The sequence below is a fragment of the Scyliorhinus torazame genome, chromosome 18 (assembly GCF_047496885.1).
Source record: "Scyliorhinus torazame isolate Kashiwa2021f chromosome 18, sScyTor2.1, whole genome shotgun sequence".
Taxonomy (NCBI): domain Eukaryota; kingdom Metazoa; phylum Chordata; class Chondrichthyes; order Carcharhiniformes; family Scyliorhinidae; genus Scyliorhinus; species Scyliorhinus torazame.
The window spans coordinates 118618790-118635646 of NC_092724.1; the positions used below are offsets into that span (position 1 = coordinate 118618790).

At 47.6% G+C, this 16857-nt stretch overlaps 1 protein-coding gene across 2 annotated transcripts in view; it reads right to left on the bottom strand.

The window, feature by feature from the left end:
• Positions 1 to 16857, bottom strand: part of nup85 (nucleoporin 85) — a 74396-nt gene that overhangs the window by 21208 nt on the left and 36331 nt on the right. Inside the window, exons 9-12 of one of the 2 annotated variants that reach the window (XM_072483218.1) lie at positions 13695 to 13817; positions 11648 to 11779; positions 3108 to 3214; positions 1746 to 1829 (exon numbers count right to left, since the gene is read on the bottom strand). In XM_072483218.1, the coding sequence (XP_072339319.1) occupies positions 1746 to 1829; positions 3108 to 3214; positions 11648 to 11779; positions 13695 to 13817 (446 nt within the window). The remainder of the gene's footprint in view (positions 1 to 1745; positions 1830 to 3107; positions 3215 to 11647; positions 11780 to 13694; positions 13818 to 16857) is intronic. The other variant, XM_072483219.1, reaches the window with a different exon arrangement.

Here is a 16857-nt window from a genome sequence, read left to right on the forward strand (position 1 = left end):
CCACTTACTGCTCCGAGTTTTCTTTGCCCATCTAAGGACCATCTCTCTGTCCTTAAAACGGAGGAATCTCACCACTATGGCTCTAGGAATTTCTCCTGCTCTCGGTCCTCGCGCCATCACTCGGTATGCTCCCTCCACCTCCAGCGGACCCGCCGGGGCCTCCGCTCCCATTAACGAGTGCAGCATCGTGCTCACATATGCCCCGACGTCCGCTCCCTCCGCACCTTCAGGAAGGCCAAGAATCCTTAGGTTGTTCCTCCTCGCGTTGTTCTCCAGTGCCTCCAGCCTTTCCACACATCGTTTATGGTGTGCCTCGTGCATCTCCGTCTTCACCACCAGGCCCTGTATGTCGTCCTCATTCTCGGCAGCCTTTGCCTTCACGACCCGAAGCTCCCGCTCCTGGGACTTTTGCTCCTCCTTTAGCCCTTCGATCGCCTGTAATATCGGGGCCAACAGCTCCTTCTTCATTTCCTTTTTGAGTTCTTCCACGCAGCGTTTCAAAAACTCGTGTTGTTCAGGGCCCCATATTAAACTGCCACCTTCCGACGCCATCTTGGTTTTTGCTTGCCTTCCTTGCCGCTGCTCTAAAGGATCCACCGCAATCCGGCCACCTTCCTCTCCTTTTTCCATCCGTATCCAGGGGGGATTCCCTTCTGGTTCACCGTACAGTACTTTTAGCCGTTAAAATTGCCGTTAGGGCTCTTATTAAGAGCCCAAAAGTCCGTTACACCGGGAGCTGCCGAAACGTGCGACTCAGCTGGTCATCGCCGCACCCGGAAGCCGCGGTCCTCATTTCCAATACACAACCAGTTTAAAATGTTACAAGTTTGCAGAACCCTTAAAGCATTGAGTGAAGTAACACAAACCCATACTGACCAGGAAGTTCTCTGGTCAATTCCTGGCTTATGCTAATGTCACCGATCTCAGCCAAGGCGACAGGAAGGATGCTCCAACAAGCCTCAGCACTCCCTGATTCAGGAGATGTCCTGTTAGACGGTACACAAGTCTAAATGCTGAGTGAGCACAGGATCGGGATTGGTTGTAATGTCACCCACTCAGAGCAAATGAAGAGAATCTTGCCTGATGATAGCAGTGAGGGGGGCTGATGGCAATTGGAAGTCACTTGTGGAGTCAACCTCTATGGTGCAGGCAGCTATATGGGAGAACATTTACTGAAATACCAGCAACAGGAAAAGAGGCTCCAGAAAATAGGGCAAGATCAGATCTATTTCTACAATTACTCTGATGAAAGATCTTGATAAGTGAGAGGTATTTGGTTTTAAATAGTTTTGTGTTTCCACATTAGGCCTCCTGTATTAACCCAGTAATTAAACCAAAAAACAGTTCTCGGGAATATTGTACAGTGGGGAACAACAGGCCCTGGGTCCAGAGCTGCCCCTGTATCACAGAGTGATGGGACCCAGGTCCAGACTGAAACCACATAGTAATGCGACATGTGGGCAGCCGGACACAAAGTCAAAAACTAAGATCTCTGCACCACTCAGAACATCATTTGCGCTATTCTTTTTTCCAACATGCAAGAATAAGTGGAACACTGAACTGTGGGAGCGTGAATAAAGACACAGAGGTACATGAAGGAGCAATCTGTCACCAGCACAGCTCAGAGAGGTAGGCTATTGTAAGTGTTAGCAATGTAACACACGATCATACAGGGAAATCCTCAGCACAGACTGATGGACTACAGGCATGCACTCTCACCCTACTAATTAAATGTACACACTCACTGAAGATTATGAGACTGCAGAAGGTTGCAATGATCCAATAAGTCTGTTAGATGAGACACAAACCACCAATTATTCAGGATGATGCTGTAACAAGAGGTATATGAAACACATTAGTTTGCGGAAACACTGACATAAAAAAAAGCAGGATGCATACCAGAATGGGAAAGCAACGCTTCTATAAAACATAAGAATCCAAGAGCGTACAATTTGAGTGTATCAGGAGCACTTGGTATTGCACCGCATGCTTTGATAACTCAGTCTCCGCAACATTAACGTTTTAAATGAGCAGTGTCTAGAAAAAAGGAACAAAACTTTAATAGAGTTTGCATCAGCTTCAATCCCACTAATTGCTCAGTGAATTAATCCAACAGGTGAATCATAGAGTAAGGGCATCAAGTCAGAAAGAGGGAAGTCATGAGAAGAGAATAGGTGGGGATGTTGAAGGATATCAGGACAAGAGAGCATGCGAGAACAACAATAACTTTTGCAATTACATAGCACCATTAGCATAGTAAAAAGGTCTTGAGATATTTAACAGGAACATTACCAAACAAAATTTAACACTGAGCCACATAGGCAGATATTAGGACAGGAAATGTGATCAAAGTGGTAGGTTTGAAGGAGCATCTTAAATGAGACAGAGGTAGAGAGGCGGTGAGGCTTATGAAGAAAATTGTGGAGTTGAGGGCCTTGGCAATGAACAGCCACTTATGGTGGAGTGATTGAAATTGGGGATGACTAAGAGACTAGGATTAGAGGAGCAGGAAGATGTTGGAGGGGTGCAGGAGGTTAACAGAGATAGCAAGGGAAAAACCACATAGGGATTTGAAAAGAAGGATGCAAAAAGGATGGTGAACAGGGCAGCATGATGGCACAGTGGTTAACACTGCTGCCTCACAGTTCCAGGGATCCGAGTTCAATTCTGGCCTTGGGTGGCTGGCTGTGTGGAGTTTGCACGTTCTCCCCGTGACTGCGTGGGTTTCCTCCGGGTGCTCCGGCTTCCTCCCACGGTCCAAAGATCTGCAGGTTAGATGGGGTTAAGGGGTTAGGCCAGGGGAGTGGGACTAGATAGGGTGCTCTTTCAGAGGTTTGCTGCAAACATGATCGGCCGAATGGCCTCTTTCTGCACTGTAAGAGTTCTAGGACTTAAGAGTGAATTAGGATAGAGGAGGCAGAAAAATGAACCTCAATTTTCCCCCGTTTTGGCTTGGGCATACCAGATGAAGGAAATGGATATCATGTATGGGGAAACAGGTTTTCAAAGTCAGAGTGAAACCAGAAGAAAAATCAGTTACTGACATTTCTTTTGAATGTACAATTTGACTGTGATTTTGTGCATTTTGCAGATGGGTGCATGCTCACCTGCAGTCTTTCAAAACCTGGTGGATATTGAATTCAAATGCTGCCAACAGGATACGGTCCAAGGCCTCAGGCTGGCTCCCAGAAGTAACAAAATGATCCAAACAGAGCTACACACAACAATAGGGAGGAGAATCACTGTCAGGAACAGTCACTAAATACAAGAGATAGCTGGTAACAGCCCATTGTTCGCTCGCTCACTTCTTTACCCTTCTCCTGGAACACAACCATTCCCAGCTTTCTTCCAATCTAAACTATGGTCTGAAATGTCCTTGTTTGTTTCAGTTAGGGGCTGGTTTAGCACAGTGGGCTAAACACACACACAGAACATACAGAGGCCATTCGGCCCATCGAGTCTGCACCGACCCACTTAAGCCCTCACTTCCACCCTATCCCCGTAACCCAATAACCCCTCCGAACCATTTTGGACACAAAGGGCAATTTATCACGGCCAATCCACCTAACCTGCACGTCTTTGGACTGTGGGAGGAAATAGGAGAACCCGGAGGAAACCCACGCAGACACGGGGAGAACGTGCAGACTCCGCACAGACAGTGACCCAGCGGGGAATCGAACATGGGACCCTGGAGCTGTGAAGCCACTTTGCTATCCACTTGTGCTACCGTGCTGCCCTAAACAGATGGCTTGTAATACAGAACAAGGCAGCAGCGCGGGTTCAATTCCCATACCGGCCTCCCCGAACAGGCGCTGGAATGTGGCGACTAGGGGCTTTTCACAGTAACCTCATTGAAGCCTACTCGTGACAATAAGCTATTATTATTATTTTTTTTAAAACATTTTTAATAAATATATTTTATTAAAGTTTTTCGATCAAACAAAAATTTTCCATTTTACAACTTTGTAATAATATATACATTGATCGGTTTAAAAAAAAAAATATGCGAACTAACGGCAACTGCCAACAACAAAATAAGAAACAACAAAAATAGTAACTTCGTAACATCTAATATAAATAACTAATATATAACCACATACATAAAACCCCTGAGGACCCAAATGAGCCCCCCACCCCACCCCCCCCCGCTCCCCCCTGGGTTGCTGCTGCTACCTTTCCTATTTTCCCTTATCGCTCTGCGAGATAGTCGAGGAACGGTTGCCACCGCCTGGTGAACCCTTGAGCCGAACCTCTTAGTGCGTACTTTATCCGCTCCAATTTTATGAACCCTGCCATGTCATTGATCCAGGCCTCCACACCCGGGGGCTTAGCTTCTTTCCACATAAGTAGAATCCTTCGCTGGGCTACTAGGGACGCAAAGGCCAAGACATCGGCCTCTCTCGCCTCCTGCACTCCCGGCTCATCTGCAACCCCAAATATAGCCAACCCCCAGCCTGGTTCGACCCGGACCCCCACCACCTTTGAAATCACTTTTGCTACACCCACCCAGAAACCATGCAATACCGGACAGGACCAAAACATGTGGGTGTGGTTCGCCGGGCTTCCCGCGCATCTCCCGCACCTATCCTCCAATCCAAAAAGTCTACTTAGCCTTGCTCCAGTCATATGCGCCCTGTGTAGAACCTTGAATTGTATCAGGCTGAGCCTGGCACACGAGGACAAAGAGTTTACCCTACTTAGGGCATCTGCCCACAGCCCCTCCCCAATCTCTTCCCCCAGCTCCTCCTCCCATTTACCCTTCAGCTCCTCTACCATCGTCTCCCCCTCGTCTCTCATTTCCCTATATATATCTGACACCCTACCATCACCCGCCCATGCCCCCAAAATCACTCTGTCCTGGATCTCTTGCGCCGGGAGCTGCGGAAATTCCCTCACCTGTTGCCTCACAAATGCCCTCACTTGCATATAGCGAAATGCATTCCCAGGTGGCAACCCATATTTTTCTGTCAGTGCTCCCAGACTCGCGAACGTCCCGTCTAAGAACAAGTCCTTCAATTTCGCAATTCCTGCTCGCTGCCAAGATTGGAATCCCCCATCTATCCTTCCCGGGACGAACCTATGGTTGTTCCTTATCGGGGACCACACTGAGGCACCCGTCACTCCCTTATGTCGTCTCCAATGCCCCCAAATTTTCAGAGTTGGCACCACCACTGGGTTTGTGGTGTATTTTTTCGGGGAGAACGGTAATGGCGCCATCGCCAGTGCTTTTAGACTAGTTCCCCTACAGGACGCCAACTCCAGTCTTTTCCACGCCGCTCCTTCCCCTTCCCTCATCCACTTACATATCATTGACACGTTGGCGGCCAAAAAATAATCACTTAGACTCGGCAGTGCCAGTCCCCCTCTGTCCCTACTGCGCTGCAGGAACCCCCTCTTTACTCTTGGGGTCTTTCCAGCCCACACAAAGCTCATAATACTCTTGTCCACCTTCTTAAAAAAGGCCTTTGTAATCAGTACAGGGAGGCACTGGAACACAAAAAGAAACCTCGGAAGGACCGCTATTTTAACCGCCTGCACCCTGCCCGCCAATGACAGGGGCGCCATGTCCCACCTCCTAAAGTCCTCTTCCATCTGCTCTACCAGTCGTGCCAAGTTAAGCTTATGCAAGGTTCCCCAGTTCCTGGCCACCTGGATCCCTAAATACCGGAAATCCCTTGTTACCCTCCTCAACGGTAAATCGTCTATTCCCCTGCCCTGTCCCCCGGGGTGCATCACAAACAGTTCGCTCTTCCCCATATTCAATTTATATCCTAAAAATTCTCCAAACTCCCTGCGTGTCTGCATTATCTCAGGCATCCCCTCCACTGGGTCCGCGACATACAACAACAAATCATCCGCGTATAATGACACCCGATGCTCTCCTCCTCCTCCTCTAAGTACCCCCCTCCACTTCCTAGAGCCCCTCAGCGCTATGGCCAGTGGCTCAATTGCCAACGCAAACAGTAACGGGGACAGGGGACATCCCTGTCTTGTACCCCTATATAGTCGGAAGTGGTCAGATCGTTGCCTATTTGTAATCACATTTGCCACCGGGGCCCTGTACAGGAGCTGAACCCATCTAATGAACCCCTCTCCAAATCCAAATCTCCTCAGTACTTCCCACAGGTAGTCCTACTCCACTCTATCAAATGCTTTCTCTGCATCCATCGCCACCACTATCTCCGCCTCCCCCTCTGGCGGGGGCATCATCATCACCCCCAGCAGCCTCCGTATATTAGCATTCAATTGCCTCCCTTTAAGAAACCCCGTTTGATCATCATGCACCACCCCAGGGACACAGTCCTCTATCCTCGTCGCCATCACCTTGGCCAAAAGCTTGACATCTACGTTCAAGAGGGAAATAGGCCTGTATGAACCGCACTGCAGCGGGTCTTTGTCTCTTTTCAGGATCAGCGATATCGTCCCCTCCGACATCGTCGGGGGTAGTGTCCCCCTTTCCCTAGCCTCATTAAAGGTTCTCGTCAGAAGTGGGGCCAGCAGGTCCACGTATTTCCTATAGAACTCCACCGGGAACCCATCCGGTCCCGGGGCCTTCCCTGCCTGCATGTTCCCAATTCCTTTTACCACCTCCTCCACCTCAATCTGCGCTCCCAGTCCTGTCACCTCCTGTTCCTCAACCTTCGGGAACTCCAGCTGGTCTAGGACACGCATCATTCCCTCTTTCCCTTCCGGGGGTTGAGCCTTATATAGCCTCTCGTAAAATACCTTAAACACCCCGTTCACCCTCTCCGCTCCCCGTTCCATCGTTCCCTCCTCGTCTCTAACCCCTCCGATCTCTCTCGCCGCCCCCCTCTTCCTAAGTTGTTGGGCCAGCAGCCGGCTCGCCCTCTCTCCATATTCATACTGCACTCCCTGTGCCTTCCCCCATTGTGCCTCCGCCTTGCCCATGGTCAACAAGTCAAAGTCCGTGTGCAATCTCCGTCTTTCCCTGTGTAGCCCTTCATCTGGAGCCTCCGCATATTGCCTATCCACCCTCAAAATCTCCCTCAACAATCTCTCCCTTTCTTTACCCTCTTGTTTCCCCTTATGGGCCCTTATGGAGATCAGCTCCCCTCTAACCACCGCCTTCAGCGCCTCCCAGACCACTCCCACCTGGACCTCTCCGTCATCATTAATCTCTAGGTACCTTTCAATACATCCCCTCACCCTTACACATACCCCCTCGTCCGCCAACAGTCCCATATCTAATCTCAAGAGTGGGCGCTGTTCCTTTTCCTCTCCTATTCCAGATCTACCCAATGTGGGGCATGATCTGAAATGGCTATAGCCGAATACTCCGTTCCTGCCACCTTCGGGATCAGCGCCCTTCCCAGGACAAAAAAGTCTATCCTAGAGTACACTTGTCCTAGATCTGGACCGGTCCAGCCCTGGGTCCAGCACAGTGTTGAAGTCCCCCCCCCATTACCAACTTTCCCATCTCCAGGTCCGGGATGCGCCCCAACATGCGCTTCATAAAGTTCACGTCATCCCAGTTCGGGGCATATACATTCACCAGCACCACCGCCTCACCTTGCAATCTGCCACTCACCCTCACGTATCTACCCCCACGGTCCGCCACTATGGTCTTCGCCTCAAACAATACCCGTTCCCCCACCAGTATTGCCACCCCTCTATTTTTCGCATCCAAGCCCGAGTGGAATACCTGTCCCACCCATCCTTTTCTTAATCTGACCTGATCCGCCAGTTTCAGGTGCGTCTCCTGAAGCATGACCAAGTCTGCCTTTAGCTTCTTTAGGTGCGCAAGTACCCTTGCCCTCTTAATCGGCCCGTTCAACCCTCTCACGTTCCACGTGATCAACCGGGTTGGGGAGCTCTTTTACCCCCCCCCCCTCGTCGACTAGCCTTCCCCCTTTTTAGACCAGCTCCTCACCCGGTTCCCACGCACCCGCTTATCCCCCCAACGGCGCCCTCCCGACCCGACCATCCCAACCCGTAACAGCTCCCCCTTCCCCTTAGCAGCAGCAACCCAGTTAACCCCCCCCCGCTAGATCCCTCTCTAGCTTAGTTGCTCCCCCCATATTGCTTCCAGAAGTCAGCAAACTCTGGCTGACTTCGGCTTCCCCCGTTTATCCTTAGCCTCCCATTATGTGAGGCCCCCTCCTTCCTGCGCCCCCTTTTCCCGCCACAATTTCCATAGCGCAGGAACAAAGCCCGCGCTTCCCTCTCGGCCCCGCCCCTGATGGCGCAGCTCCCTCTCTCCTTACCCCTCCCTTCCCCACCGGCGCCCACATTTCTTCGTGTCCCCCCGCTTCGAGGGGAAAGAAAATTTCCCCCCATCTGATTCACAGTCCCTTACCACCACCTCACTACTTCATTTCAAACACTCTTTCTCCAATCTAGTCCAACTTCTCCTCTTCAATAAATGTCCACGCCTCTTCTGCCGTCTCGAAGTAGTGGTGTTTACCCTGGTGTGTAACCCACAGTCTTGCCGGCTGCCACATTCCGAACTTCACTTTCCTCTTGTGGAGCACCGCCTTGGCCAGATTGAAACTCGCCCTCCTTCGCGCCACCTCCGCACTCCAATCCTGATACACGCGGATCACCGCGTTCTCCCACCTGCTGCTCCGTGTCTTTTTCGCCCATCTCAGGACCATCTCCCTGTCCTTGTAGCGGTGGAACCTCACCACTATTGCTAGAGGTATTTCTCCTGCCTTTGGTCTTCTCACGAGGACTCGATACGCTCCCTCCACTTCCAGGGGGCCCGTCGGGGCCTCAGCTCCCATTAAGGTATGAAGCATCGTGCTCACATACACCCCAACGTCGGCTCCCTCTGCCCCTTCGGGAAGACCCAAGATTCTTAAGTTCTTCCTCCTCGAGCTATTTTCCAGGGCTTCCAGTCTCTCCATACACCTCTTATGCAGTGCCTCGTGCGTCTCCGTCTTCACCACCAAGCCCTGTATCTCGTCCTCATTTTCGGCAGCTTTTGCCTTCACTCCACGGAGCTCCATCTCTTGGGTCTTCTGCGCCTCCTTTAACCCCTCAAACGCCTGCAGCATCGGTGCCAGCACCTCCTTCTTGAGCTCCTCCACACATCGCCGGAGGAACTCCTGCTGTTCCAGGCCCCATACCAACTGGCCTCCCTCCGCTGCCATCTTGCTTCTCACTTCCCTTCTGCTCCAGAGGATCCTCCGCAATCTGGCCACTATTATCTCTTCTGTCCATTCACATCCGGGGGGACTCCCTTCTATGTCGCCTCACAGTGGGTTTAGCCTTCGAAAATTGCCATTGGGACTCCCGATAAGAGCCCAAAAGTCCGTTAAAACGGGAGGTGCCGAAACGTGCGACTTAGCTGGTCATCGCCGCACCCGTAAGTCCATTATTATTATTAAGACCATAAAAAATAGAAACAGGATGATCCAACATTCCAATTCGCATCCACTTTCCTGCCCTCCCCCGTAACCTTGATTTCCTTACAGATCAAGAATCTAACTAAGTTAGCCTTAAATATACATAAGGACTCTGCCCCCGCATCTCTCTGTGGCAAGGATTTCCAAAAATTCACAACCCTCTTAAGAACAAATTCCTCCTCCTACAAATACTCTGTCCAACATACAATTTCTCCTTCCTAAATGCTCTTAAAATCAATACTTGGCATTCTAAACTCATTTTTTCCTGGGACCTCAGAACTATAATACTTTTAACCTCCTTCAGTCTGTACTTCCTCCTAAAATCTATCCCCATTTGACAACCATGATTACACTACCCAACTTTGACTAGTGCACAGTGAGTACGATGTTGTACTTCAGGTTTAGGAGGAACCAAAGAGGAAGATACAGAGCAATTTGACTGAGCCAGTGGAGTGGCAACAAATGTGCCCAGTGATAGCAGATTATTCACAAACACCAGCCAAGTTCAGCTGGCAGCACTCAAAAACTGATCTGCTCAAACTAAAGTGTGCTTGCAAAACAATTATATTATTTGGGTTAGCCTTGAGATTTGACAATTTACTCAGCTTTCGCAATTTAAGGAAAGATCTCCTGAAATATCTCTAACAACACAAAACATGTTGCAATTAATTTGGAGTATTAGAACACCACAGCCAATTTCAGGAACTCAGCAACTTCTCTGTCAAGCACTTCATAATTCCATCAAACATTCCCAGGATGGTTACAGCACAGGGTTTGATACAGAGTAAAGCTCCCTCTACACTGTCCCCATCAAACACTCCCCAGGACAGGTACAGCACAGTGTTACAAACAGGGCAAAGCACCGTCTAAGCAATCACCATCAAATGCCATAGTACACAACCAACTTCAAACTGACATGTTCTGTATCTTCAATGTTTCCTTTTAATTTTGCCGACTCTTTAATCTGTCCAAATTGAAATCAAGGTTAAAGGTTGGTGCCTAGCCCATGCTGCCCAATGACTACAGAATACACCTGAACCTCTCTTTTACGTTGTGTACCAGGTTCAGGGAGTGTGAGCCTGAATGGATTCCGTGATGAATGTAAGAAATTGTTATATACTATGATTTCTAGTTGTTGCAGTAATGTAATTTTAGATTTAGATTTGCCGCGTGTACAGAGGTACAATGAAAAGTATTGTTCTGCGTACAATCCATGCAGATCATTCCATACATGAAAGACATAGGACATACAATAAATATACAATGTAAATACATGACAAAGCTATTGGATGAAGCATACGGAGTGTACTGCTACACAGTAAAGATACGTAGAGTTCAGTCCATAAGAGGGTCATTCAGGAGTCTGGTAACTGCGGGGAAGAAGCTGTTTTTGAATCTATTATTGTGCGATCTCAGACTTGTGTCTTCTGCCCGATAGAAGAGGTTGGAAGAGAGAATTGATTATGCTGCCTGCTTCCCAAGACAGCGGGAGGTCTAGACAGAGTCAATGGATATTAAAAACCTGGTTTAAGATACATACAGACAGTATGTCTGCTAAAACTATGAATAAGGGGTCCTAAAAGTTAGGTCATCATTGGTGTTAATCATTTACTTGTTTACAGATAGATGGCTAATTGAACATGGTTTTGATTTTGAAGGATCCCTGGGGTGTAGATAATTTATGAAGGATGGTGCTTAGTCCTGGATAAAAAGTCGTGGGACATCCTGATGAGAGGTGACTGAAGAATGCCTTATGATATAATTAAGAGATTCGAGCCAGGTCTATCTGTGGTTTTTCAGTTTGCCATAGGATTTTAGTCTGACAAGATAGGGCTTCAGGTGGCCCCCAAAAGGTTCTGTCCAAGATCTTTGCACAGAGAAAAGCAAGTAAACCTGATTGATAACTTTATTTATAAGTGATCTTTGAACTCTACTGGTTTGCTTAATTGGAATATACACAGTTGCAGGTGTAGTAAGTAAGGTAAAGCTTTTCCTTTTATTTAAGAACTGTTTGAGCTGTTAACTTCAAAGCTGTTACTTTGTTGCTAATGTGATTGATTCTGTGTTTAAATTAAAGTTTATTTTAACATAAAAGATAGTTATTGGTCAAAGGCATTGCATCTGGGGCAAAGTATCCTTTCCTCACAGTTTTACAAATTGAAAAATTGTTGGATTCTCATCTGGGATCCTAACAATTCCACCACTGTACCAAATGAAAATCCACACTGTATTTTGGTGGATAAGCTGTGTGGTGACAAGTTCTCGGAAAGCTTTCTTACCTCAGCGTATTGATAAAGGTCAGTGGGTTTTACAGTTGGGTGACTGTACAATAGCTTGCTGACCATGAGGTGGTACCAGGTAGACAAGAGATCCATTTTTTCACTCACTGCATCCCCGTCACCTGCTAGGATCTAAGAAGGGAACAGAAATTGAGTGGGCTATTGGCAACAGTCATGTCACAAATATTTCATGTGCCAAATAATCAAGCTCAGTAAGGAAAGCAGTAACAACTGGCCATGTTAATTGGGTGTGCCACAGTTATCCAGAGTGAAGTAGCAAGGGGATCAGTTGGTGTTCTTACTGTTAACTGCCACAGCAAATAGCACAAGTGTAAAGACAGCAAACTTAATGTGTTGATCATTCCTGAAAGGCCTTTCCCTCTGTTCCAACCAATTTGAACAATCTGTGATTGCACGATATTAACACTTATGGCAACAGCTATCAGCACACTTTAAAGTGAAAGGTAAGGCAAGGACTTCTTCCAAGAGCCGGTGCAGACCCGATGGGCTGAATGGCCTCCTTCTGCACTGTAAATTCTATGATTCTTCACAGCATGGTCACATCTAGAATGGTCGCTGGGTGGGGCATGGAAGTAAAAACATTTCAATCATTCAAGAGGTAGTTGTAATGAGGAATGTTGTACAGCTTCTATGGATAAGCAACTTGGGCCAACCAGCCCTCCTGTATGTATTGTTCTTTATGAACAATCAGAGGATTGCCTTGGTGGGTAAATACAGAGTTAAGTATGGTGTCGAGACCAGTGTTCAAGAAAAATCTCCATTCTGATTCTACTGAATCTGTATACAATTGCCTAAAGACAGGAACAGGGGCAAACCATTTTGTTCTATCTTCAATCAGATCATGGCTGATGTCTTTTTCAGCTCCATGCACCGGTCTTTGATCCAGGAAGGTTATTAGATGTATAAGCCATTAAGTATTCACACATACTGGTGGAAACATTAAAGAAATTGGACATAGTACTTTATTTTCCTGAGAAAATAAGATCCAAGTAATGGTGCAAGTGAAATTCTAAGAAGAAATAGGAGCAGGACCAGACCATTCAGCCCTTTGAACCTGCTCCAAATACAATAAAATCATGGCTGATCTTCCACCTCAGCTATATCTTTCTGTACATGTTCCTTGTTTTTCTTGGTGTCTAAAAAGCTATTGGTCTGTGACTTGTGTGTAGTCAATGACTGAGCATTCATCGTGCTCTGGAGTAATAAATTCCAATGGTTCACAACCCTTTGAGTGAAGAAATTTCTCCTCATCACAGTCTAAACTGGTTGACCCTTTAATTAAGACTGTGACCTATGTTCTAAATTGCCCAACCAGGAGAAATATCCTTGCACCGTCTACTCCGTAAAGCCTTTTAATAAATGTTATTGGTTTCAATGAGATTGTCTCTTAATCGCCTTAACTCTAGGGAATTCAGACCCAGAGTACTCAATCTCTCCATATAGCATAATCTCCTCTTCCCACTAATTTGTCTAAAAGAACCCTTGTTGCACTCTCTCCAAGGAAAACATATCCTTGGTTATAGTTACAAGTTTTGTACAATTATATTGTGGGAGAGTATATTAAAGACAATGTCAGGAGCAGTCTGAGTTTGCCATGAGTAGGGTCTCCCGAAGTCCCAGAAAAGCACTGTTTGTATCGGGTTGTAAACAGTTTTGCTCTCAACCGTTTATTTACAACTAGGATGAAGGGGAGTTGGGGTCAATGATAGCTAATTAGCATTTCTACTGGGATAAAAGGGTAATGTGTGTCATGTGGCCATAGGGAAGAGGGCAGAAATAGGTACGAAGTGAGGGATTTGATGAGAAGGTGCTGATGCTAATGACTTTTTCCCATTACAAAAAGGTTTAAGTGTTCTATCGGTCTGCGAGAGCTCCACAAATTGCATGCTGCTGAGAGCGGGTGTTCGTGTTGGCTTCTTTATTATTGATATACTGACAGCGAGAGTTCCAAAATTCTCAGAAAAAGAGTTCTACTTCACAGGCAAGGGATATGGCTGAATCGGAGTTCAGCAGCCTTCTTTCTTACCCGACAAATTAGCAGTAGGTCACCATTGGATGCAAATGTTCCCTCTTTCAGGCATCGCTCACATTCCTCCTGCCAGTGCCGCCATTTCAATTCAAACTCTGTTATGGTCTGATTATTGGCATGCTAAAGTGAGGGAAAGCGGAAAGTCATGAAAGCACAAAAGTGTTCAATATTCACATACAGGCAGTAACATTTCCACAGAAAATGTCTTTACCCTAATAACTATTAAGATATCAGACAGTAGGGCAGCACGGTGGCACAGTGGGTTAGCCCTGCAGCCTCACGGCGCCAAGGTCCCAGGTTCGATCCCGGCTCTGGGTCACTGTCCGTGTGGAGTTTGCACATTCTCCGTGTTTGCATAGGCTTCGCCCCCACAACCCAAAGATGTGCAGTGTAGGTGGATTGGCCATGCTAAATTGCCCCTTAATTGGAAAAAATTAATTGGATACTCTAATTTATTTTTAAAAAAAGATATCAGACAGTTACAGGACACAAAATATTTGATCTTGAGCATTAGGTTCAAGTGAATGGAAACATTACTGGTTCTGAGCAAAAGCAACAGCTCATGTAGAACCAAATCACAGAGCCTGGGTCCCAAATTGAATGCCCTGTTAGTGATGGGTCAGCTGATCTTATCTGGGATGGCAGTATTACAATCGGCCTGAGTTGTGAAGAGCGAAAACGTCAGCCCGGTTACTGCTCAATTTCCCTACCTTTCACAAGTCTCGTCACAAGACCTGGGTAGAAGGGAGACAATGAGGGGACTACAAAGCTTTTCTTGTGAGCTATGCAGTTGTGTCTCAAAGCCACATCTGAAGTAACTCATACTAAGACTGGAGTATTCCGTTTACGGATAATTTAAAATGGAGAAAACAGAACTTAGGTTTGCTCTTTCCAAAACCCCCACCAGTCAACAGAATTCTGACAAGACAAAGCACTCATAAGCTCAACTAGGACCAGATTGCCTGGGTTTCAGGGCAGGATTAGATGTGGTGCTCGGGTGGGCTCTCGTGCTGTACACACCTAAAAAACGCTCGACAGCACAGAAAACCAACTCACCCACCTCAGTGCCCTCATTTCCCTCTACTCAGCACCTCCTCCCTCTTGATGTCACAACACAGGTCAGCAAGTGAAGGAGTGAGGTGACTTGTTTGGACTCCGCCCTTTCAAAGCGTGGTCAGAAATTGAACGTCAGGTTGATGGGATGAAAGTTTCCTTTGACTATTGCAGTAACATTTGCCTGTATAGCGAGTTCATTCAGTCTCTTATTCTACACAAAAAACTGCATCAACCGAGGCACACAGCAAGAGTAAGTGTATAATCTTTCAGATTAATCTGTTTTAACTGAGGAATGGCAGCTGGGATGAGACAATTGCCATCAGCACCTCAAACCAAGCGATGTCGGGAATAAATCAGCAAGGCTAGGGCCCTGACAATATTCTGGCAATAGTACTGAAGACTTGTGCTACAGATCTTGCCACGCCCCTAGCCAAGCTATTCCAATACAGCTAGAACTCTGGCTTCTACCCAGCAATGTGGTAAATTGCCCCGGTATGTCCTGTACACAAGAAGCAGGACAAATCCAAACCTGCCAACTACCTCTGCATCAATCTACTCTCGATCAGCAGTGTTATCAAGAGTCACTTGCCTAGCTTTTTAAAAAATATATATTTTATTGAAGTTTTCAAACACAATTTTTCCACTTTACAAATCAACATAAGAGATAACACAATAACTAACATTATTTAAATAAAATAGTGAACTAGCAAAGTAACAAAAAATAGCGCGCCCCCCCCACCCCCCGGGCTGCTGCTGCTGATCTATTTTCCCTTAACGTTCCGCGAGATAGTCAAGGAACGGTTGCCACCGCCTGGAGAACCCCTGAATCGATCCTCTCAACGCAAACTTCATCCATTCCAGTTTTATGAACCCTGCCATGTCGTTTATCCAGGCCTCCACTCCGGGGGGTTTTGTTTCCTTCCACATAAGTAAGATCCTTCGCCGGGCTACCAGGGACGCAAAGGCCAAAATATTAGCCTCTTTCACCTCCTGCACTCCCGGCTCTTCCGCTACCCCAAATATAGCTAACCCCCAACCTGGCTTGACCCGGACCTTCACCACCTTTGAAATCACTCTTGCCACGCCCCTCCAGTACTCATCCAGTGCCGGACACGACCAGAACATATGTGTGTGGTTCGCCGGGCATCCCAAGCACCTCCCGCACCTGTCCTCCATTCCGAAGAACCTGCTCAGCCTTGCTCCCGTCATGTGTGCTCTGTGTAGAACCTTGAACTGTATCAGGCTAAGCCTGGCACACGAGGAAGAGGAATTTACCCTACTTAGGGCATCAGCCCACAGCCCCTCCTCAATCTCCTTCCCCAGCTCTTCTTCCCATTTTCCTTTCAACTCCTCTATCAGCGCCTCCCCCTCGTCTCTCATCTCTGATATATTTCGGACACTGTGCCCTCCTCGACCCATACCCCCGAAATCACTCTATCCTGGATCCCCTGTGTCGGGAGCAGAGGATATTCACTCACCTGTTGCCTCGTAAACGCCCTCACTTGCATATATCTAAAGATATTCCCCGGGGGCAACTCATACTTTTCCTCCAGCGCTCCCAGGCTCGCAAACTCCCCGTCAATAAACAAGTCTCTCAATCTCCTAATTCCTGCCCGGTGCCAGCTCTGGAACCCTGCGTCCATCCTTCCTGGGACAAACCTATGATTATTCCTGATCGGGCACACCGAGGCACCCGTCACCCCCCTATGTCGCCTCCATTGCCCCCAGATCCTTAAGGTTGCCACCACCACTGGGTTCGTGGTATACCTTTTCGGGGAAAGCGGTAGCGGCGCCGTCACCAGCGCCTTTAGGCTCGTTCCTTTACAGGACGCCATCTCCAGCCTCTTCCACGCCGCCCCCTCTCCCTCCCTCATCCACTTGCAAACCATCGCCACATTGGCGGCCCAGTAATAGTCGTCCAAATTCGGCAACGCCAGTCCCCCTCTGTCCCTGCTGCGCTGCAGGAACCCCCGCCTTACCCTCAGGGTCTTCCCTGCCCACACAAAACTCATAACACTCCTATCTATTTTCTTAAAAAAGGCCTTAGTGATCAAAATGGGGAGACATTGAAACACAAAAAGAAACCTTGGGAGGACCATCATCT